We start from the raw sequence: 24,719 nt of genomic DNA on the forward strand, positions 1-24,719 counted from the left end.
ACTTCATACTGCCCACCCTGGAAAGATTAAACTCGGTAAGTTCGTAGGTACATTCAGCCAAGACTCTTCTGCGCCGAACTTCGTTCTCATGCAGGGCTCACTCAGCCACTTACCGGGGAGAGAAATCCGGCTTCACCCCAGGTCCATTTATCTCCATGTAAACCGTCCCTGTGCTTCAATATTATGTGATGTGAAAGGTTGTCGCTGTGGTTGTAACATTTAAAATATCAAGGTCCAGAAACACAGTATTACTCGGGCGGAAGCCTCTCAGGCAGCCTTGGTGGTGGGCTGTGCGGAGGCCTGAGGCTCCCGCCTGTGGTTGCGGGAAGACACTCTATCCATCGCTGCGAGTTATTTGTGGCTCCCTGAGGAGTGCAGTTAGCACTGCTCTCAGCGCAGGCTCTCAGGGGTGGACGTGGAACTTTCTAGTTCCTATTAGGATGTTTGCTCCAGCCCAGAGGTGTCCTCTGGCACAAAAAGCCTGATGTCAGGAACGAACTCACCGGGGAGCCCTGAGGAGTGGGCGAGGGATGTGCCCGTCTTCTCATCCTTGAGCCGCGGCTCTGGGGTGAGCTGCAGCCCCGCTCCAGCCTGACACCCACAGGAAATCCCGTACACGCCGGCTGTTTGGAAGGGATGCATGTGCCGTGAACTGGTTTTATGATTAACAGAAAGTTATTGAAAAAAGCATTTTTGTTTCACCTCGTATTGGTAGAAGTCTTTAAAAGCTTGGGGCTCACTTACCTTTTTTGCAATGTAATTACAAGTGGATTTCAGTCATTTTTTTAGAATTAAACTGTACAGTACGTCCATGGCATTAGCTTCATCATAAAAGCTCATTCTGCATTTCCGACAAGATGCTGTAGAAGGTACATTTATTGGACTGAAAGTGTCCAGATTCCCGAATAGCCCCAGAGCTATTAGCTTAGAGGGGAAAGTCCCTGATACAGATTTTATAATTGTTTCCACTTTTCTGAAAACATTATAGGAAAGTGGCATCTAATTGAGGGTTATGAATTGTCTGAATGTGACTTCACAGTGTAAATATTGAGCGCTGTGGTGGTGAGGGCGGTCATTTTACTCCTGCGCCGTGGGTTTCAGTTCTGCTCCACGCCGGTCTCGCTGCGAGGCGCAGGGCCAGTCACAGAGGCCTGGGTAGCCCAGCTCTTCCAGCTCCGGAGGCAGACAGCTCTTGGGGTGAAAAGTCATGCGTTTCGCTTTGTTTGAAGAAATATATTGTGATTAGTATCCACTTTCCCATTTTCTTTCATGGGACTGTTTATCCAATCATGAATATCCACAGCTACACTGCATGTGCATGCGTGTATATGAAGTTATGTGAGATGCGAGCCTTCTATAACGTCTGTAATGTACAGAACTCCTTAGAGACCGTTTTCAGGGGGAGGAACGGCCTCTATTAGTGCCTGTTCCCAGAGCTTTGCATGGAGACTATAAATTAGGCCTTGGAAGGCTATAATGAGCCAGTAATTTATAGACTATTAAGATACTTAGTTAGAAATGATTCTTGAGCATGTCCAATAGGGAACACATGTTTACAAAGGACAAACAGATTCGACACAACATGTCTTTAACCTAACCAAGTCCAGGCAATTACAACATGGGATGTCTTATTTTGCCTATCTCCCACTCCCCCAAAATAGGATCCCTAGCCACTTGTTAAACCACATTGACTTTTTAATAGACAAAGCAGCTGCTAGAGCTTTGCCACCAGAACTGTTCAGATTAAGCCCCTGTTAGAGTGCGGCCGGCCGGCCACAGCCCAGGACGAAGCTCCCCTTGCGTCGTGCCTCCTTTCCTGGTCGACTTGTGATAATTCATTGCAGATTTCTTCTTCTCCACAGAGTGCCTACCGCAGGAACGGGATGGCTTTTCTGGCCTGCTGACGTGGCTGGGGCTGGACCGCGGGAAAGGCAATGCTCCGGGAAGGTGATGTCTGTTCCCCCGTGTGGACAAAGTAAAGACACGCTGACCTTCTCTGCACCCTCAGGAGTGGGCCGGTTTGTTGTGACTGTTGAGGGGCTGACTCCAGCCCTTCCCCAGCCCCCTCAGCGCCTAGTCTTGTTTACTGGATGGGCCGTTGGCTAATTAATGGCAGGATGTTTGGGAGAGTGTGTAGGTGGACAAGAATGCGGATCACACAATTTTGAAATTTTAATTTGGAATGGATTTACTGCCCTCAGCTCACATATCTTAAAAGCAGTGTCTTTTTTTTTTTCAGTGTTTAGTCTATGTTTTACTTGATGCATTTAGTAATCCAAGTTTGGGACAAAGGAAACAAAATTAAAAGGACAGTCAGCTTTCCCCTTGCACTTTACTTTCCAACTTTGTTGACTACATCCACGGGGACTTGAGAGACAAATGTCTATTTTATAAACTCACAGGAATCGAAGATCGAGGGGACCTGATGAACTCTGTTCCCGTCCTCGCCTCCCTGCTCCCACTTACAGTGTATGTCATGTTCGTGCCTTCCTCCCAGCTCTCTGCATGTCTGCCTGGTGTGTGTTTTTCCGCATCCAGACCCTCTCCCCATCGTCAGCTCTCTGCTTCCCTGTCCCCGTCGTCCCAGGCCGCCGCTCTCACACACACCCTCCCCTTCAGTAGCAGGGTGGTCAGAGTCTTAGCAGGGGAGCGAGGAGGTGCTCTCCCAGCACCGCCACCCTGAGGCTGCGCATGTGGACAGGAACTGCCGGTAGCAGCTGAGCTACCCTCTGGCATCTATACTTTCTCCAGTAAGCGAGGAACTGGCACCCTCGGGAACAAATCAAAATAGAGCAGACGTAATTGTCCGGTTCCTGATTAGACTTGAATTGCAAAAGAACACAGGAAGTTATTCCTTTAAATTCGTAGGAGTTTGTGTAATTTTACTTTTATCATGGCTTTTACTCACACTGAGACAGCCTTTGTAAAGAATTAATAGGAACAGAAATGGGAAACATGGAAAGTTTTGTCTGGTGACCAAAATCATTGTGCAGCCCAGTGAACATGATGGGGCCACGTTGTTCCCGTGTGTTAACTATCACTTACCTGCTCTGTGTTAGTCCTTCTGGAAAAAATCTTTATGTCAAGGACAGAAAGTGCAGATATATAATATCAGACATTTCCAAAGGGTTTTGATGTTCCATCTGTGTTGTTAAAATGTATGATTAAACTTTTCTTTTTATCATCATTCTTATTTTTCTTGGCGTCCCTAATCATAGAAAATTATAAGCTTGCAGTAAACATCCTAACTTTTAAAACGACAGCATTTATTGTATTTGGTTTCGATCTGCCTGGCTTATTGATGTATAAAATTTTCAGGGGCTATTTTTTCACATCAAAATTCCTTCTCTTCCCACATTATACATTTTAAAGTATGCACAAGGCAGAAAATATAGGGTTTAGGGTTTTCCCTTCATTTTATTCTACCTGATCTCCTTATACTCCCAGAGAAGGAAGACTCAACGTACATTTCTCTCAGAAATATGACAGGTCTGTGTTTTTGTTGGTCTGGCGTATGTTTGTCTATCTTGAACAGTCTGACAGGTAATTATTTATAAAATCTGGTTTTGCCCAGTAAGTCCATATAATAACCTTTCACTTTCCATCATAAGCCAGTGAGCTGAATTTAGAATAAAACAAGGTCATTTATGTCTGTCCTGAACCAGCCTACATGTCCCCATAATTGCTCAATATTAATATTTTTAATTCTTTTTTTTTTCTTTTCTACCCATAGGTTCTTTCTCTGACTCTTTCCACAACACTAAATTAGAAGTGAAATAAAATTTCCTTAAGCAGTGAATATAGAAAAAAAGAAAGAACATTTCAGAAAATGTGACTTCAATAAACTTCTCTCTAAAGATTAAAATGTTACGTAGATTCGTAAAATGTTAGAGCAGAAGATGGTCTTAAAGATCATTGAAATAACCACTAGTTTCACAGATAAAAACACATTGCCCAGGGAGGGAAACCGACGTCCCCAGATAGCTCAGCAAAGGCAGGGGCACCAGAGCCAGGTGGTGTCCCCAGTTCCCAGGCTGGCAGCGTGCTCCATGCTGGGCTCGCTACGACATTACCAAGACACGTTGCTTCTATGGCATGTGTGCCTTAGACGTGTTATATTAAAATTTTCTTCAAAGGGACTGGTATTCATTAAATAATCTGTCAATTACACAATTTTTTTTTAAAGAAGTCTGCAAGCAAGGGAGAGAGGAATTAACCTACTTTGAGACCTACTTTGTGTCAGGAAGTGGACCTCTGGCATTTCTTCTGTCTTCACAATGACCTAATGAGGTACATGCTATAAAACAAAACAAAAAATAAACACAAAAATCATACTCACCTCTAAATCAAATGTGAATACACAAAATAGTTTCTATTTTTGTAGGCTTGTGTTTTGGAGATCAAATTTGAAAATAAAACCAGAAAATAAGTGAATAGCCTCTCTCGTGGGAGATTGACACTGCCTCATAGATTTGAGAGTAAAGGAAATAGAAATACTTCTCCCTTCACCTCAATTTGAAAATTCGACTTTCTGGACATGTCATTTTATAGCTATGTCTTTAACCTTCCCGTCTTCACACACTGCAGTAGCTGAGATCCAACAGTAATGTCCCAGCTCTGGCCGGGTAGCTCAGTTAGTTAGAGCATCCTCCTATGTGCCAAGGTTCTGGGTTCCATCCCCGGTCAGGGCACAAGAATCAACCAATGAGTGCATCAATAAGTGCAACACCAAACTGATCTTACTCTCTTTTTCTCTCTCGCGTCAATAAACAATAATGTTCCAATTTTAGGACTAAGAATTTTTTAAAAAAACAAAAGCATAAATATTTTTTAAATTATGTACGTACTTCCTGTATGTGGGGAGAATTCTTCAGTTATTACTGTTTGTCCTTTGTTTCTATAAAATAATAAATAATCACATTTAATGCTTTTACCATGTAGAAGATAAATAAACATAACTGGTGATTCTTGTTCTGAAAGAAAATATGTTTACTTGTCTAGAAATTGTAAAGTTTAATTTTATGAAAAAGAATTTATATAGTTCCCATATCAGATATTTCTTCCCAGTTCATGTAAACCCTTGTGTAAAACTGAATCACTACAGAGAAACTATTCCCTCATCTGCCCTCCTGGAATTTAGATAGAACCGTCCCAGGTTGCGTTTAAAATTTTACCATCAACCATGTACACATCTCATAAAATATTTTACAGTTTCCTGTATGCTCTGGCTGAACATTTCATAGTACATAAACACTTCTGCAAATAATATCGGGCATCAAACTGAACATGTCACGGCAGTGGCCCCACTAAAGCTGAGTGTCCAGCAATTTATTTTCTTATTTTTATCTTCTTATTTGAAAGCCACGGTGAAACTGTGTGCTCTGGTTGTGCAGTGGCAGGGGCGGGGTCCGGCGGTTTGAGGGGAGCTGTGTTCATCAAGCAGGGGCTCTGCAGAAGGCAGCCCGCCGAGCTTCAGCAACAGAACCGTGCCTGCAGGAGCCGGAGGGAAATGTGACAGCTAAATAAGGGCCAGATGCCTTAAAAAGCTCGGATATTAAAAAGTCATATCTCTTCAAGCAAGTCTCTCGTGTTGTGAATAGGACAGTGATATCATAGCACTTAAAAAGAGAAACAAAAAAAGAAACTGGCATTTGTGTTTTGGAACAAAATAGCAAATATTTAAGCTGTCATAAGTCATGGGAATTTTGACAATTGAAGCTGATTTTAAAACAATTAATTCTTACAAAGTCACGAGAAGCCCACATACAGTATTTCATTGTTGGAAACCACGGTGATTCTGTATGGAGCGTTATATTCATGTTCTCTTTTCTGCTCATCACCACCCAACAATATCCACTATTCTCATTATTCTCCAAAGGAAAATAGAAATAGAAAAAATACAGGAAAACTTAATAATCAAGATGATTGCTTACATAATTTCACTTACACCAACTGTACTTGCTATTAAAAATGATGATGCATTGTATCAGTATTTTAATAATAAGTTTGACACAATTATGGCACACCCTATGCCACCCTGTGCGCCAAACACTTTGTGTGGGTTGTCTCACTAAATACAACCCCACCACAAGAAACGCACGTTCTCTCCCTGTCGCCTTTGGGCAGTAGTGGGGAAACTGAGGAGCAGAAGGCTCAGTGCTTATGCGGAGGTACCCACGGTGGAGTTGGCGTCCGTGCCCAGCACGCTGACCCCAACGCTCACGCTCATAACCACTGAGACACGGCATGGAGTTTTCGCGAATAAAGAGTTCTAGGGGCTTGTCAGAGAGGATTGCTCCCAAACCTGGAAGCGCTTCTCAGCACAAAAAAACTGATTACAAGAGAATTCCATTTTAACTATCCTTCTTGAAGGCCAAGTGTTGTGTATATAATAGAATATCATATAATGTATAATAGAATATAATTATATAGACTGATGCCAAGTCCTCTATCATGTCTTAAGCCATAAGATAAATAAATATGATGAATGCACATACTAAGCATCATTATACAGATTATGAACGAAATGTCCTCAAAGGTCCACGTGTATCAAGCCTCCCCTTGCGAAGATGAGATCTCTCCAAAAAGTTCTCGTTACTTAGGCTGCTGTTGTATTCTTTCATGCAGGTATGTAGCTCGTGTTATATAAGTCCCCACCTTGTTTGCATGTGTCTGCCGCGGCACACGGAGTCCCCATGGCAGTCCTTGGAGCTCCAGCCACAGCCTCTCGCGGGTGTTTGCTCATTACTTACGTCATCGTTTCTCCAGGCCCCAGGAGGCCCGGGTGCTGGAGGGGTGCGGTGAGCAGAGGTCAAGAAGAAGGCCGTGGAGCACAGCTTGAGTTAGCAGTGATCCTTGTTCCTCTCATCAGGGGTTGGCAGCCTTTTCCCTCCAAACCCTAGGTCTGTGCTGCCTCAGCACGAGTCATTTTCTGATTTCTGCCTGTTGAGATCCCCTAGCAGCGCACCGGCCCCTGGGCCTGTGGGCCTGCAGCTGCCTTTTCTGAGTGGCCTTGATTGACTTCTTCCAGCCACTTTCCTTGGGAGAAGTGAGTCCACCTAGCAGTGCAGTGGCCAGTCCTCGTCCCTCCTCCCTGACCTGTATGTGTCCATCCGTCAGCAGACCCTGCGTGGCAGTGGCAGTGACACTTCCACACGGCGCAGCAGCAGCAGCGAGACCTCCCATGTTCCTAGTTCACGGGAAGATGCCAGCCCAGCCGGAGGGGCCGATGGCAGAGTCGGAGTCGTGAGTCAGGGAGGCTCCCGTCCTGAATGGCAGCCAAGCAGTGTTTAGTTTGCATCCATACCCAAAAGGAGATGGCGATGGACTGTGCCATGCCTTCCCTCCATCCCCGCAAACCAGGAGGCAAGTGAGAAACTACCTCAGGCAGCTCCTCCCAAGACTGGCTGGCTTGCCACTTCCCCGAGTGATCACAGAGCGTGGGATCTTACCCAGGCGGCCTGTGTGGGGACGTGCGACATCACTGGGCGCCTTTTCCCTGTAATGTGTAGTGCGAGTTTCTGTGAACAGGATGAAAACTCAACCCGCTTCCTCTTTCCTAGGTTTCCATGGTGACCTACTTCCAATAAGTGAACCTCCTGCCCACTTCAGTGCATAGACCTGCTGCTTGCTCTCAACTCTAGTCCCTGTTGGTCTCCATCCTTCCTGAGTGTCCTGATCATCTCTCCCTGGGCTTTGCAGCCTGCCCCAGATTAAGAGTTTCCTGAGGGCAAGTCATGAGTTTACACATCTTTGTAATCACCACATGCACACACTAGGTATTCAATAAACATTTGCTAGTTGGTTAACAGAAAAATTCATTTAAACAGAAGCACAGCATCCTTTTCATTGTTAAGTTAATGGTCTCAGGAAGAGAGGGCTCGATCTCACTTATCCTGCTAAAGATTTAAGGAACCATCCTGTCCTATACAAACATAATCTACACAAACGTAAAAAAGAATTATAGACTCACTCGCTACTTTTGTATATAGCACAATCTTTAAAAATCTGCTAGCTCTCCCATTGTTTCCTGTAAAGACAATGAACCATTTTAGGATAAAATTTTCTTAAAGGTAATGGAAATAACATTTCCACCAGCCTTAAAGTAAATATGATGATCTGTTCAGACTGAAAATAATGAGATTTTTGTGAACTGGAAGCAACAGTTTATCACCCAAGAATAGCTTGCGATAAAAATGTCTGTTTTCTGTATCTCTTCATTCATTCACTCATTCATTGTTTTCATTTAAAAAAAATACTTTAGCACCTATGAAATCCAAGCAATCACTATGGAGTCTATAAATTCCCAAACAATGAGTCAAGGGCCTGTGGGGAATTTCGGAAATCTTCAAAGAGGCTCATGAGGCTACTTAGATTAAATTATGTATAGATTAACTACACATGTTTTGCCCACATAGGTGCCACTCTGTTTCAAATATACACTGAGTGGCCAGATTATTATGACCACCTGACGTTTGTAGGCAAATTAGCTATAATTTCGCACTGAGTTGCTAGAGGGCCAGACCATTATAAGTAGGGAAGCAGGTTGTTTACCACAACAGTAGAAGTGATTTTTTTCCTGAGGATATGGGTAAACAACGCGATTTAACAGCCTTTGAATGGGTAAACAACGCGATTTAACAGCCTTTGAGATATATATATATATATATATATATACACATATATATATTAGATATTGTATATATAATATATATGATGTATAATATACATTAAATACATATGCACCATTGTGATTTGTAAAATATAAGTTCATTTAAAAGTGATCATAGAATCCTGGTAGCTTTTTAACATTACATATTTTTTTAATTCACAAGGTAGAAAAAATGCAAGTTATTGAATGCATGGGTTAGTGAGTGCATTTCTGTTGAAAGTGACTCTCGGGCCTTAACCAGTTTGGCTCAGTGGATAGAGCGTCAGCCTGCGGACTCAGGGGTCTCAGGTTCGATTCCAGTCAAGGGCATGTACCTTGGTTGCAGGCCCATACCCAGTGGGGAGTGTGCAGGAGGCAGCTGATCGATGTTTCTCATTGATGTTTCTAACTCTCTATCCCTCTCCCTTCCTCTGTGAAAAATCAATAAAGTATATTTTAAAAAAAAGAAAGAAAGTGACTGTCGGGCTCAGAGCACAGGCCCCATTGCTTTCTGTGCTTGACAGTAACAGCCAGTCGCCTCGGCTCTTCAGCAGCGAGGGGCTGTGCCTCCTGAAGGCTTGGGGCCGTTTCACTCAGCATTAAGGGTGTGTTTCCTTCGGCATAAAATGTCACCTGAACTTATTTCAGTCGTCTTATTTTGGGAAAAATTTATGATCTTTTTAACATTAGGAAGTTTTGTGTTTCCTGGCATTTTATTGCTTTGCGTATTTGAAACATTTCAATCCCAGACAATAAATATTATGTGATTATTGTTTTCATATGGATAGGTTATTTCCTCTCTGTTTTTTCTAAACCCCTTTCCCAACTAATAATCCTCAACAATGTATTAGCATGAAACTGTGCCGTTCAGCTTTGCCAGAATCAGGCATAATGAAAATTGAAAGAGGGGCAGGTTAGAGAGAGGAGGGTTAGTCGGAGTTAAAAATAAATTGAGGTGTGTGGTTTTCTTTCAGCTGGATTTCAAATGTTTCTTGTTCAGTTGAAATCAAGATTATATGTATTCTATAAATCATGTTTATAAGCTCTCATAACCAGTTATCACATTAAGTGGTATCTTTTTATATGATTATTATGGGAACTAAGTGGGTCTCAACAAAGTGGATGATATTAGCCGAGCACCCCATGATTACTGCGTGTTCAGAAGCACCCCCCTTTAAATGCCCACCCTCATGGCTCTCTCATCTTCTTCACGTCTTTTCACAACTGTCACTCTCTCAGTGAAGTCTTCGCTAGCCACCCTTTTAAATATTGAAACCCAGCCTCTGCCCTAGCACACTTATTTCCCTCCCCTGCTTTTTGTTGTTGCTGTTCACTCGAACACATACCATTTCCTATACTTATTTATTTTGTTTATGGTCTCCTCCTTCTAGAATGTAGCTTGTCTAAGATTAAGTTTACGGCCTATTGTGCCCACTGTCCCATCCCCAGCACTTGGAACTGGGCCTGGCACATAGAGCACTCGGTCAGTATTTTACTGGGTGACTCGTGGATTGATCAGTCCTTAAATCTGCAATTTTTCACAACACCGGACCCATGCTGCTGGTCTTTCATTTCTTCTCACTTCTGTCCTGGCTGCTGTTGTTTTCCTCCAGCCTCAGCTGTGAGCTTCCCCTGGACCTTCCTAATTCCTCTGAACTTCAACTGTGTTCCTCAACACCACTCTGTTTAAACGGCTTTCCATCCAGTACTTTCTAAATCACAGTACATCTTCAACAGAGTAAGAAATTTGGCCACCACAAGCAAGAGTGAGTTATGATTCAGTGAGGTTTTCTTTAATGATATGGCGAATTTTTGATATATCTATTTCACAACTTATTCAAATTTTCTTTTTACCACAACTCCAGGTTAATATTTTTAGTGCATTTATTTATGACTTCATATATTACAATAGTATTTTTATTTTTAATTATTAATTTGAGAGAGAGAAAAAAACATCTACCTTTTGTTCCAGTTATTTATGCATTCATTGGTTGATTCTGGTATGTGCCCTGATTGGGGATTGAACCCGAAACTTTGGTGTATCAAGATGTTGCTCCAGCTAACTGAGCTGCCTGGCCAGGGCATAGTGTTTCTTAGATAGGACACATAGAATATATATTTTTTTAGATATCAGTTTACGTACAGTACGATTCAAGGCTCTAGACAAATAAACACATTTGTGTAACCACCACCACAGTGAAGGTACATGAACACCAAAAAGTTGTTTCCTGTTTCTTTGTCATTGAACCCCCTCACCCCCACCATGGCATCACTAACTCCTGGCAACCACTGATCTGATTTCTGTCTCTATAATTTTACCTTTTCCAAAATAGCATATAAAAAGGAATAATTCTACATGAATTTGGATTTCAAGAATTTTTTGTTGTCTGACTTCTCTCACTTAGCAGAATACTTCTGAGATTCGGCAGGTGCTGTGTGAATCAGTAGTTTATTCCCCTCCATTGCTGAGTATTCCCTGTATGGATGTACCATAGTGTGTTTACTCATTCAGTATTGAATGGACCTTTCCATTGGATGACTGGCTATCTATATCTATAGTAATAATAAAAGCATAATATGCTAATTAGACCGGACAGTGGAATGACCTTCTGGACATCATTCCAGACGTCCTTCCGGACGAAGCCACTGTGGTGGGGGCCAAGGCAGAGGTGGTTAGGGACAATCAGGCAGGCAGGAGAGCAGTTAGGGGCAATCAGGCAGGCAGGTGAGTGGTTAGGGGTGATCAGGCAGGCAGACAGGCAAGTGGTTAGGATCCAGTGGTCCTGGATTACGAGAGGATGTCCGAATGCCAGTTTAGGCCTGATCCCGCAGGGATCCCTGAGAGATCAGGCCTAAACTGGCAATGGGACATCCCTTGAGGGGTCCCAGATTGCAAGAGGATGCAGGCCAGGCTAAGGGCCCCCTCCAACCCCGTGCATGAATTTTGTGCACTAGGCCTCTAGTTAAGAATAAAGGTCCAATAAAAAAAAAAAAAGAAAGAAAGCTGCTATGAACATGGATGGACAGAGCTTTGTGTAGACTGAGTCATGTGGTAAGTGAATATTTAATTGCCAAAATTGCTGTACCATTTGGTATTCCACCAGAAATGTGAGATTTCTAGTGGCTCCATATTTTTGCCAGCATTTGGTATAACCTATTTTTTTGTTTGGTTGGTTGATTGGATGGTTTAGTTTTAATTTTAGCAATCCCCATAGGTGGATAGTGGATCTCACGGTGGTTTTACTTTGCTTTCCTCTGATGACTAATGATAGTAAGCATTTTTCATGTGTTTATTTTCTATCTGTATTGTTTCCTGTTGAAGTGTTTGTTTAAATTTTTTGTCCATTTATTTAAAAATTGGTTGTTTGTCTTCTTATTACAACATAAGAGTTCTTCATATATTCTAGAGACAGAAATGTGTTTTTCACATATTTTCTCTAAGTCTGAGGTTTGACTTTTCTTAAAGTGTCTTTGGGAGAGTTGAAGTTTTTAATTTTGAAGAAGTCCAATTTATCAATTTTTATTCTTTTATGGCTCATACTTTTGTGTCTTAACTAAAAAATATTGATCTAACCCAAGTCCACAAGGGCTTTCTCCAATATTTTATTCTTATTATTTTAAATTTTAACTTTTACTTTTAAGTCTTTGATTTATTCTGAGTTTATTTTTTATATATGGTGCAAAGTAAGGGTTGAGATTCCTTTTCTGTATATGGTTTTCTGATTGTCCCAACACCATTTGTTGAGAAGATTATCTCCTGTCTTCATTAAATTGACACCTTTGTCTAAAACAAATAATTAACCGTATATGTGCGGGTCTCTTTTGGATTCTATTTTGTTCCATTGGCCTATATGTTTATTCTTATGCCAGTACCTCTCTGTCTTGATTATTAAATCATGAAGTCAGTCTAATGAATACTTCAGCTTTTCTTTTGCAAAATTATTTTTTATTCTAGATTCTTTGCTTCTCCATATTTTTGCAAAACAATTTCTGGGATTTTGATGGGAATTGTTTTGAATCAATAGCTCAATTTGGGGAGAACTTGGCAGTAGTAAGCCTTCTAATCAAAGAGCATGGCATAGTTCTTTACTCAGGTCTTTTCTAATCTCCCTCATCAATGTTTTATCATTTTCAGAATATAAATCTAGTACATATTTTGTTATATTTATCCATAGATATTTTATGTTTGATACTATAAGAAAGATTTAAAATTATTTTCCATTTTCAGTTCATTCCTAATACAAAGGGAAAAATAGGAAACTTTTGTATAGGAAACTTTTGTCCTGCAATCTTGACAATCTCACGCTTTTTTTTGTTATTGCTTTGTTCTGTATATTCTTTGAGACTTTCTACACAGATCATGTTTTTCAAATGAAGACAGTGTCCTTTCTCTCTTTCTAATCTACTAGAGGCCCGATGCACGAAGATTTGTGCAAGAATGGGCCTTCCTTCCCCTGGCTGCTGGCACCACCTTCGCTCCAGCCCAGAGCCACCTTTCTGCCTTCATTCAGGCCCGGAGCCTCCTTTCCACTTCCCACGCTGCCCAGAGGCCCAGAGCGGCTGGGGAGGTGCAGAACGCCTGTGTCATCACCATGGCAATGACGCAAGCATCCCACCCCGCCCCCAGCTACTGGGCGCCTGTGTATACAAATTAACCTGCCATCCTTGTTGGGTTAATTTGCATACTCACTCCTGATTCGCTGGTGGGTGTTGTGAAGGTATGGTCAATTTGCATATTTCTCTTTCATTAGTGTAGATATGCTTTTAATTCTTTTAATCCTCTCCTGGGGATATGTTTTTATTGATTTCAGAGACAGAGAGAGAAACCTCAATCAGTTGCCTCCTGTATGTGCCCTGACTAGGAATCAAATATACAACCTGTGTGTGTGCCCTGCTCAGAAATCAAACCTGCAAACTTTTTTTGTACAGGACAACACTCCAACCAACTGAGCCTCCTGGCCAGGACTATGCTTTTTATTTCTTCTTGCCCCAGTACATTAACTAGGATTTTCAGTACAGCATGTCCTTGGATAATGTCATTTTGTTCAGCATTATTTCATTGCTAGTGGCTCGTTGCACGAAATTCATGCACATTAAAAGGGGATTAATTAGAGGAAATATTTTAATATTGCTATTTGCCCTTTCTCTATAATAGAAGTGTCAGAGATTAAAGAAAATTAGTAAAATATATATGAAAATCTTCCTCCTGTCAGAGTCTGGGGTGCACCATGGGACCCAGGGTCAAGTCCCTGCCCACCCATGTGCGCCTCAAAGTCGCACGAGACCCAGACCTAGCCAGTCACCCCCCATTGGGCTAGATTCAGACCCGGCCTGTCCCACCTTTTTCAAGCCTGTCTGGGAGGGGGTAAAGCTTCAGATGGCCTGAGATCCCCTGACAAGCCCCGCCAGGTGGGGGCGTGGCCTGAGGTCTCCCATCAAGCCCCGCTGGGCAGGGGTCACGACCTGAGGTCCCCTGGCCCAGGGAAAGGGGAGCAGCCTGAGGTCCCCAGGCCCAGCACTGGGATGAGGGGGCATACCTTGAGGTCCCCCGTCAAGCCCCGCTGGGCGGGGGGCGTGGGCTGAGGTCCCGTGTCAAACCCCGCCAGGCAGGGGGCACAACCTCAGGTCCCCTGGCCTGATGCCGGGGCGAGGTTGTGGCCTGAGGTCCCCTGTAAAGCACCGCTGGGCGGGGCGCACAGCCTGAGGTCCCCTGGCCTGGTGCTGTGGCATGGGGAGCAGCCTGAGGTCTCCTGGCCCAGCACCAGGGTTGGGGGCACACCTTGAGGTCCCCCATCAAGCCCTGCTGGGTGGGGGGCATGGCCTGAGGTCTCCTGTCGAGCTCTGCTGGGTGGGGGGGCATGGCCTGAGGTCCCTCAGCCTGGCGCCAGGGTGGGGGTGAGGCCTGAGGTCCCCTGTAAAGCCCCACAGGGGTTGGGGGGGGCTCAGCATCAGGTCCCTGCTGATTGCTCGTTAAGTCTCGTTATGGGAACTCAGCCTCCGCTGTGGGTGCAGCCATCTTGTGTTATGGAAACCCCACCTCCGCTGTGGGCACTGCCATCTTTGTGGCAGAATGACAGTCAATTTGCATATTCCCTCTTTATTATATAGGATAACATTGATGAGATGCTGTAGGAACTTAAATCTTGTTTGTATCAGTTAGCCGATGGTAAAGTTGGTTTGGGTATACCTTGGTTTGCTCAAAGTCACAGAACTTACAGATGAGGTTAAGTGAGAGTTCACTGCCACACTGTTTAATAGGAGTGGTGAGAACAGGCATCCTGGTTTTATGGGGAAAACATTCTTGGTTTTCAGCCACTAGGTTCTGTATCTTGCTGTACGTAGGAGTTTTTATTGAAGGCGAGACATTGTACCTGGAAAAATATAGAAGCAGTGGATGATGGTGTCCTCCAAAGAGGATTTAATTCTCTGGCAGACAGATGGGGCCACAGTCGGATAGAGGTGGATATATTTCTGTTTTGCCCTTATTCCTGGAAAGTATCCCTAGGGTTTGAGCTGAGAGCCTGTGGGGTTCACCAACCCCCTTTAATCTTGGTGATCCTTAAAATCTAGCCTCTGACTCCCCTACCCCCTCAAGATTGATGAGCTGTCTCCTCACCTCCTTCACCTCCCAGATGCTGCTCACACACATGTGCAGCCCTGGAGCTGACATATGCTCAAGGGGGAATTGCATGTAGAATTATAAGCTGACGTCCCTGCAGTTTGCTCCTCTTCGAGATCTCAGTCCCTCAGCTGCCCTGGTGGCCCCAAGCTCCCACCTCTGTGTTCCCAGCCCAGCGAGGCTGCCGCAAGCTCCAGACCCCTCTTTCTGCTTGGCTTCTCTTCCTCTCACATTTTATTGGCAAATTCCCTGAAGGAGGAAAAAAAGAGCATTCCTTTTCTCCAATACCTGACTACCTTGGCTTTTTTCTGATGCCTCATATTCCGTGTGCCCCGCCAAAGACATCCACACTCAAATCCCTAGCATCTGCGGAAGTTTTACATCACACAACAAACAGGAATTAAAGTTGCAGATGGAATTAGGTTGCTAATCAAGTGACTTTAAAATAGGGAGATGACCCTACATTATTCAGCAGGGTCCTTCACATGAGCTCTTCAAAACAGAAAGGAAGGCAGAACCGTGGGTAAGAGAGATGTGGCATGAGGACTTGACATGGCCAGCTTTGAAGATGGAGTAAGGGGCCCACGAACCAAGGAATGTGGTGGCCTCTGAAATGGCTATTAGTTTAGAGCCAGCAAGAAAATGGGACCTCAGTCCTACAGCCACAAGGAACTGAACACTACTGACGATCTGAATGAGCAGGAAACCGGTTCTCTCCTAAAACCTCCTGAAAAGAAGACTTGGTTTTAGTCCAAGAGACCCACACCAGACTTCTGATCTACCTGCCCCTTTTATGTAAGCTCCTAATTTTGTGGTAATTTGTCACCGCAGTATAGAAAACTATTACACAATTGTTCTGTATGTTGTCCAGCTTTTACAGTTGTTCTCAGGTCAAAGATGAGCCTTTTGTAGTTCACTGTACCCATCAAGAGTTCAGTCACAGAGTCAGAATCACTGTCCTTTGTGGGATAAAGATTTTATTATAGATCTTACCTAGTTATTGGAGGAGCTGGGAAAGTGAAGGCCTAAGAAGAAAAACATCAATAACCCATCAATTTGAGAAGCAAAGCACAACCACCTGGCAAAAGAGGCTGCATAGGAAGGCCCATAGGAAGCCATGCGTCCATGTACCTGCCACCCTAGGGTCTACCACGTGGCTGGTTGAGAGTGGGAGCCACTGTGGGTAAGCCGGGTCTTCAGCCAGGAAGAGGATATAGAGTAGAGGAAGGTGAGGACAAGCTGGAACTGCCAGCGCTTCTGTGTCTGCACAACACTAATGAATAAGTAACTGCTTCACTCCCATCCCCAAATCTTGCACAGATTTTTCTCTTGCCCAACCATAGAGGTCAGGGGATCGTGGAAAAGCAGTTTCAGTCTCACCAAGGTGACACAGTACCAACAACCACAGTCTACCCTTTGTACCTGTATTTAGGGCGCCTCCAAAGAAAGACAATAGCAAAATGCTCCCACCTAACATGATGCACGAATGTCTTTGTGGTCTTCCTTACAAAAACCGTTATCTCAGTCTAATCATGAGAAAAGCATCAAACAAGCCACAATGGAGAGACATTCTACCAAATACCTGAGCAGTACTCCGCCAAGCTGTGCAGGTGATAAGGAGAACTCGGAGGAACTACCATAGCCAAGAGGAGCTGAGGAAGGTAGCAAAGAATTTGTGCCCGTTTGTAATCCACTGAACTGTTTGTGCAAATCTGTTTATTTCCTTTACTGTAAATCCTTGAATCGGAATTGCTAAAACGAAGTTAGTCTTCATTTAAAAAATTTGACACACACCCAAAAGGCCCTGTGTTTGGGTTTTACTAGTTTGCGTTCTCATCAGCAGTGTTTGAAAGTCAGTTCCTCTGTGCCTTCCCCAACACTGGATAACATTACCCTTTTTTATTTTTTCCAGTTTAAAGCAAAATTTATTTGCATTTTTGGATGCCGTTGAGGTTGAACAATTTCCATGTGTTTATTGGCCATGCGTACATGTTCTTTTTTGAATCGCCTAATCTTGTCCTTTGCCCATTCTTGTCTTGGGCTATTCCTAGTTTGAGTGTTGATGTTGGTCTGAAATCTGGGTTATTAAAGTTTAATTGACCTCAGACAACCCTACTAGGTTTAAATATTATGAATTACCCTTGCCCAAAATAATCTATCCTCATTTCTATTCGTTTATTCTTTACTTCCCTAGATCATATCACCATTTTCAGTCCTTTCTTTTCTCAGATTCACAATATTAGAACTGCAAATCGCCTCACTTTTCAGTTGAAGCCATTGACATCAAAAGAGGAAAGGGTCTTGTCCTTTCTGAAGGTGGAAGAGTCCACTAGCTTTGGACCCATAGGACCAAGATTTTGGCTTCTGGTCAACACTACGCCGACAAGGCATTTAACCCCTTCACCACAAGGTTTGTGTCCTTGGGCCTGGCACTAAGAAACTCAGTTCATCTATGACTTTTGCTTCTTGAGTAACTTGGATCATAAATTCTCCCTGCCCCAACTGGCTAGGTGGCATTTGATAAGTTGCTTTAACTGTGGGGCCTTGGATTCTCCACCCATTAATGGGAGCATTGAACTTCTGCTAAATGACTCAAAGGCACACTTTTTACTCTTGAAGTCTTATTTAAGAGGGACGTTTATAGGGTATGGATTAGGGAATCAAGCCTAAGTGGAAGTCAGACCTTTAAGAAATTTATTTCAACCAAGAATGCCTATTTTTGAAGGGAACCTAATCAAAGCATTTTTAAAATAGTTTTTAATTACAGGTTCGAAACTTTGTTATTTGTAATACCTTTTTAGAAGCATGAAAATAGCATTTCTCCCTGTACCAACTTTGTGCTTTTCCATTTGGTAAACACTGATTTTATTTCTCTCTCTGCCTGTAGGAGTAAACCAAGCCAGCTCAGCACTTCCTGTTTACCTCCTGGTAATACATATTGTACATGGTGACAGGCCTGCTCACAAAATAAGCTTCCTTGGTTTAAGTCTGCATTTTCTGGTTAGGCAACCAGCCTGACGATATTTAAACAATGAAGCAATTTGGCTATGGAAGCCTTGTCCTAACCTTCCCCACTTCAATTGTCCGTGGAAAGGAGAGGCCCTGAATCTAATTAGGACCGAAATGGGGCATCACACAGTGCCTTTCATTTGAGAATATCAAAACATTGTCAACTCTTAAACTTGAAGTGTGTAACATGGGCGACCACAAAGATAGTAAGTAACCTGATTTCTTCTTGAGACTCTCAGTGCTCTAAATATCTATTTTTAAGGAAGAAAAATGCGTTTTCTGTGTATTGAGTGACTAAAATGTAAGCTTAGAAATATTTTATGTTTCCATCAGAGTTTATTCTGCTTAGCATAAATCATCAGAGCCGACCACAGCTTGCCATTTACCGGAGCCTTTTCAGTTGTATTACACTCATGTCAGACACACCTTCGTACAAGTCCCTCCAGGTCAAAGTTTAGAAATTCTGCCTCTTCCGCCCCCTTCCCCAACTCAACACTTACGGAAACATACGCTAATTGGAACAGAAGCAGCCTACCCCACTAATAGGGTTAGAACACTCTTAACACAAGATTAATGAGATAGAAGTTTAGGGGGGAAATAGCATTCCTCAAGCAGTCGGAATGCAGATGCCAAGTGAAAGCCAACAACTTTCCTGAACCCGTCAAATCCCAAGCTTTGCTTTCCCTTGACCTCGCTCAAAGGCATTAAGGGAAGGAAGAAACTGTCGGACCAGCCTTGCTCTGGCCACTGTTGCCACCGCTGACTCAGTGGCTCTCCCGGTTCCCTGAGGCCTGAGCCCAGCTGTCCCTGTCGTGGAAAACAAGACCACAGACTCAAGGTGCAGAAAGAGACTCTACAAACAGTCTGCTGAGGTGGCCCAGACAGGCCGCAGGTGGCCACTTGTGTTTGTGACTGACCTTTGTAGGCGTGTGGCTTACACACCTGCACTCAGAGACCATGGACACTTAAGGTCACAGATATTGGCAAGAGGTGAAGTCTGTGGAATATTCTACCTAGTTGATGTGTGACTGAGTCACGGGTCAGCAGACGTCAAGAGCTATCAGAGGCTTGGAGAACAGTATGTGATTAGACTTAGAGGGAGAAAAAGCCTAAGGATCTTAGCAATTAGCAGAAACCGCGTGACGGGTGTGTATTATTGGAGGCAAGGGGGCTGGTTTCCTCTTCAATTTCCACCTTTTTCAGGATCCTTTGCCTCTGGTGCATGCCTGGCTCTTTATAAGACCCCCTACATCCTTCCAAAGCTGACCAATCACTCTGGAAGTAAATTTTACACGTTTACAAAGTGATCTTCTTACCTAGAACCCAGACCTTAGCTTCTAAGCATTCTGCACCGGTACTCAGGCTCCTTGGAGAAACGGCTGATACTAGGACTAGGGCAGGGAAAGAGCCTGAGAAAATGAGCCTGGAACATCTTAACTTGCCAGAAAGTAAGAAGTTGGTCAAAGAGCCATGGGTACGTGTCAGAAATGGAAGGTTGTAGAGACTCCCAACTGGCCAAATCTGCAACAATTTGAGCGTAAATGACAATAACGGGTTATCACCCACAGAATAAAATAAATACCCTTGAGTCCCCACAGTGTAAGTAAGTAGATAAATGGAGGAGAAAGTGGTAGCTCTTCTTTGACACAGAACGACAGCTAATAAACAGACGGAATCACAGCACTGCAAGACCATCAACGGGGGAAATACAGACAGGCGTGTACATTTACATAGTCTCACATCACATCCCCACAAACCACAGACACAAACCTACTCCTCTTTTAATTATTCATTGTAAATATTGTTGATCAACATATTGTTATTGTTTTGGTTTGCAAATGTTTAAGCACTTCTTTTACTTAAATGTTGTGTTCAGATTTTTAAAAAAATGACAGAAATGTATAACAGTTCAAAGAATATCTCCAGCGATGACAAGCCCTTTGATAAAATAGACTTGGGGTAAATGCCTAATCCAGCTATTTTTGTTCAGACTCAATCTGGAAATTGTCCTCCCCTCAGAGAGCCAGAGCCGGGCAGCCCGGCACAGTCCTGAGAGCAGAGCTCCCAGCGCCCTGCAGGCAGATGCTGCTGCTCCCGGCTGGCACCTGGGCCCCATCTGGGCCCTCCCCCGGCGAGGACCTGGCCTTCTTTGCCCCCCCCCCCCCGAGCCCCCGCTTTTGCTGTCTGTAGACCAGAAACACTGTGTCCAGTTACTGCGATGATGAGGTATCCGAGGCAGGCAGGATGCCAGTGTCCAGCGAGGGCAGACCGGGTAAACAGGACGCCCAGATAGTGCTGGCTCAGCTGGGCTCCTGGCCACCTGGGTATGTGCTGAACTGACTGCACCAGCAGCCCCGGGAGACGGGACAGGCACCTCGGAGACTGCATTCAGACGTTAAAACACACACCCACGGAACAGCCATCCCAGACCTCTAATCTTACTTTATGACCAAGCTATAATTACATTACAGCAATTACTTGAATATTACATTTTTATTACTGTTATGTCATTATGTCTACTAGGAAAAAATATGCCTACTCTAACCAATAAAATTCTTAATGACTCATTTAAGCTGTGTCTACACGAAACCCCTGACTTAAACATTTCGGTCAAAATAATGTTTAGGGCCTGGGGGAAGAGGAGGGTTAATCTCCATCTACGTGATTGCCCAAAAAAGCAAGAAAAATTCCGTTTGTAGATGTACCTCTGGCGATTAAAAAGTTCCAGCCGGGGCTAAATTAGAACGTTATGGTTACAGTTAAGAGCCATCAATTCTTTATCATCCGTTGGTCAGTTCCAACTACTAACAAAGAGTGGAGCTGGGGGCTCGGGAAACATGCATGTCTCCAGCCTCCAGAGGCACCGAGGCCCATTTTCTCTGCTTCCAGGACGTCAAGGGCCCGGCCTGGAAGGATTCTTTAGAGGCCAATTAGGCCAGTGCGTGCAGCCCGGACGCTGGCAGCCAGCGGTTTATTTGGAACTCGCTACGGACACTCCCCAAATAAAGTTACTAATGTGTGGTACTTAGGTTTTTTAATCATTATAATTAAGTTTTACTTCATTACCTCTTTTTAGGTAGCGTCTCGTTCTCCGTGGGCCTTATCTTACCTGGCTGAAAACTTCCAGGCTGTCGGACTCCGTCCATTTGCTCAGCAAGGAGACTTCTGACCCTGACCGCATCTCAGCTGCACCCAGACGGGACCCTTTCCAACCCACTGCAGCCCAGACAAGCACAGGGCGCCGCCATGTCACAAATAATTCCATGCTTAGAATTCAGGCCCCTGAATTGGGGGAATTTACCGTAGGAGCTGACTGAAGCAAAATGTCCAGATTTAATCACTTCTGAATTTAATTTCACACACATATTTTACTCCTGATATCCTCTGCATCGAACACTTTCCCACAAGAAGATGAAGTGGCGAACACGGTTCGCTTCCCCCGGGGAACCCATGCCCAAGGTGTGTGTTTTGCTTCATTTTTTAAAGAATTCTTTTGGCCAATACACATCCTCCGAGTTACTGTGTAAAATCCAGTGCCTGATTCCGAAATTGTGTGCATCTGCTGGACATACACCCTGTTAAACGCTCATGACTGCCGACAAATGTGAAAAGTATTACCAGGCCTATTTTTAACATTGTTTTGGCAAGGCTGCTGCTGTGGGGGGGAAATTCCTATAGAATCTTAATGAGCAAACTGAATGATTCTTTGAAATGTGGTTGTGATTCCCCGACTTATAGTGGTGATGTCAGTGGTGCTGAGAAGCAAGAAACAGTAGAATCGCTCATTTGCCAGCAGGCTCCAGAGAGACCCCAGAGGGCTGTGCGGACGGGCCTGCGCCTTCCCTACCGCTCTGAGGGCTACGTGTGTCCCCGCCCAGGGCACGTCTCACGCGCTGGGTCTGCCATCTCTGCGAGCCTGTGTCACCGAAGGGCACACTGTCCGTGTGTGCTTTTACGGGACCTGACCCGCCGCTGGCCTTTTTCTGTTTGTCACCCGCATTTGTCTTCCAGAGAAGGACCACCTGTTCCAGCTGCTGGAGAGAGACATGGCTTTCCTCCCGCTCCCTGAGTCCCCTTGGTAGCACTGAACGGCAAGGGACCAGAAGTTCAAACTCTGAGGACAGGGGAAGGGAAGCCTGAAGGAGGCCTGTCCGCATGTCCTCACGCACACCATCCCTGCGGCCTCCTCGCCACCCACTCTGAATCCTCTGTGTCCTGTCCTCAGTGGCACCGGCCCCATTGGAACGAGGCGTCAGGCCGTTCAGCTCCGGTGACTTGCACAGGCTGCGCCCTGCACACAAGCAGGCCTGGGGGCCCGCGTGGGGCCTTCACCAGCGGGCGCTGCCTGGCCGAGCCTGGCGTCCTGCTCGGGGACACGTGTCCGCCTAGAGCAGTGATGGCGAACCTATGACACGCGTGTCAGAGGTGACACGCAAACTCATTTTTTTGGTTGATTTTTCTTTGTTAAATGGCATTTAAATATATAAAATAAATATCAAAAATATAAGTCTTTGTTTTACTATGGTTGCAGAGATCAAAAAATTTCTATATGTGACACGGCACCAGAGGTAAGTTAGGGTTTTTCAAAATGCTGACATGCCGAGCTCAGAAGGTTCGCCATCACTGGCCTAGAGCAAGGTCGCTCATAGGGAGCACTGATTCTCACTTCTCCACCCAGAGGGGGCACCATTCCTGAGAGGACACATTTTGGGGGTTTTACAGAGTCGCTGTGAAGGCTCACAGGAACCTGGGCCCGGCCCGGGAGGGTCAGGACGCGGCACACCGACGGGGCAGAGCTGGCTGAGTCCGCCGTGAGTGTAAATGGTGTCGCCGCTACTATGGGAAGAGTGCCCCCGATTAGTTATTTCGCCCTGGACAGCGAGTCTGGAGGCCCTCCGCGTTTCAGGACCCACCATCGCTACGGGAGGAATGACGGGGTTCAGCCCAAAGCCTGCGGGACCAGTGTCGACAGAGAGCTGTGCTCCGTTTAAACCAGGGGCCAGTCTGGTTCTGTTCTGGGGGAATGAGCGGCGCAGTGGCCTGACGGTTCTCTCTGAATCTGTCATAAAGGCACAGGCTCACTGACCTTTGGAGCCAAGGAAGCCTGGGACCTAGTGAGGTCCAGCCTGCACTTTCCAGGATGGCCGAGGAGCGGAGGCACGGCCCCCACCGGCCCACAGGTGGTATCTTCTCCGCCCAGGACCCTGCTTCCTCCTCTACATGCATTTTGCCCTCAGCCCGATGCTCTAGAGCAGTGGTTCTCAACCTTCTGGCCCTTTAAATACAGTTCCTCATGTTGTGGCCCAACCATAAAATTATTTTCGTTGCTACTTCATAACTGTAATGTTGCTACTGTTATGAATCGTCATGTAAATATCTGATCTGCAGGATGGTCTTAGGCAACCCCTGTGAAAGGGTTGTTCAACCGCCAAAGGGGTCGCGACCCACAGGTTGAGAACCGCTGCTCTAGATCTTTGGGGAGAGGATTCCAATTCGTGGCCATTGACCCCTCGTGCCCACTTCCTTCTACAAGTCTTCTGGGAAAGGCCTCGCTGCCATTGATGACACAGAGTGACATGATGGCTCCAGCCCTCTTCCCTGGCCATCCGTGATCGCCACAGGCTTCCAAAGGAACTCGGAGTCATCAACCTACAGCCATGCTCAGGCCCTGCCCCGCCCCAACCAAGCCTGCGTGGCAGCCGTTCTCAGCAGCGCTGAAGGCCTCTGTGTGGCTGCCTGGCTTCCCGGGGGCCTTTCCAGGCCACTGCGATGATATAGGAACCCATCCTCTCAAGCCCGCCTCCCACTTCCCCCAGCTCACCCTTGTGTCCTACCCCTTCTCCCCGAGGAGATCCAGCTCCCGCTGGTGGAGGAGGCCCCTGGAGCCAGCTCCTGACTGTTGCCTCTGCGAAGACCCCGCTGCTCCCGCATCAGCCCGGAGGCACGCAGATACCCCGCCGGAGCCCCGTTTCCCACGCCCCTCAGAGGGTGACAGGGCCTGTGCCCATCTTCCACGGGACAGTCCTGCACTCTCTGTGAACTCCAGCACATGCTTGTGGGCTCCTTCTTCCCGTGCAGCCCCCCTGAGGCCCCCAGATGCTCACAGCAGGGCTGCTCTGCAGAGGATGATGGCGATCGAACCCACTCCCGGAAGCTCCTTTGTCTTTGCAAAAAGGATGTGAATTTGGTAAATCTATAAATCAAGAATGGGGCTTCTGACTTCGAACTATTATATCTACAATGCTGCATATTAGTGCAACCGATCCTACAGAAAGCATTCACTTGTTACAATCCTGCTTTTATACACCCTCAATAAACACTGGCTTCCCTTTCAGAGACTGCGTCTCATACTAACATGCCATGATTCTTGCAATGTCACCAACCCCCTGAGACCTGACAATGCATCATTCGAGGTGCCATTCCATCCTCCTGCCCAAGAGT

At 45.1% G+C, this 24,719-nt stretch overlaps 1 protein-coding gene and 1 long non-coding RNA gene across 4 annotated transcripts in view; both read left to right on the plus strand.

Moving 5' to 3' along the window:
* The window catches only part of SUPT3H (SPT3 homolog, SAGA and STAGA complex component), a 436,829-nt gene extending 433,642 nt beyond the window's left edge, over nt 1–3,187 (plus strand). For 2 of the 3 annotated variants that reach the window (XM_036316045.1, XM_036316050.1), the window contains one exon: nt 1,863–3,187. In XM_036316045.1, coding sequence (XP_036171938.1) covers nt 1,863–2,106 — 244 coding nt within the window. In that variant the 3' untranslated portion in view covers nt 2,107–3,187. The remainder of the gene's footprint in view (nt 1–1,862) is intronic. The other variant, XM_036316047.1, reaches the window with a different exon arrangement.
* Nucleotides 3,188–17,417: 14,230 nt separating this feature from the next.
* Nucleotides 17,418–22,732, plus strand: LOC118660307. Its single transcript, XR_004968865.1, has 3 exons — nt 17,418–17,679; nt 18,157–18,484; nt 21,355–22,732. It is a non-coding gene; the product is annotated as an uncharacterized LOC118660307 (long non-coding RNA).
* Nucleotides 22,733–24,719: the final 1,987 nt, after the last annotated feature.

This window comes from Myotis myotis, unplaced genomic scaffold (assembly GCF_014108235.1).
Source record: "Myotis myotis isolate mMyoMyo1 unplaced genomic scaffold, mMyoMyo1.p scaffold_m19_p_7, whole genome shotgun sequence".
Taxonomy (NCBI): domain Eukaryota; kingdom Metazoa; phylum Chordata; class Mammalia; order Chiroptera; family Vespertilionidae; genus Myotis; species Myotis myotis.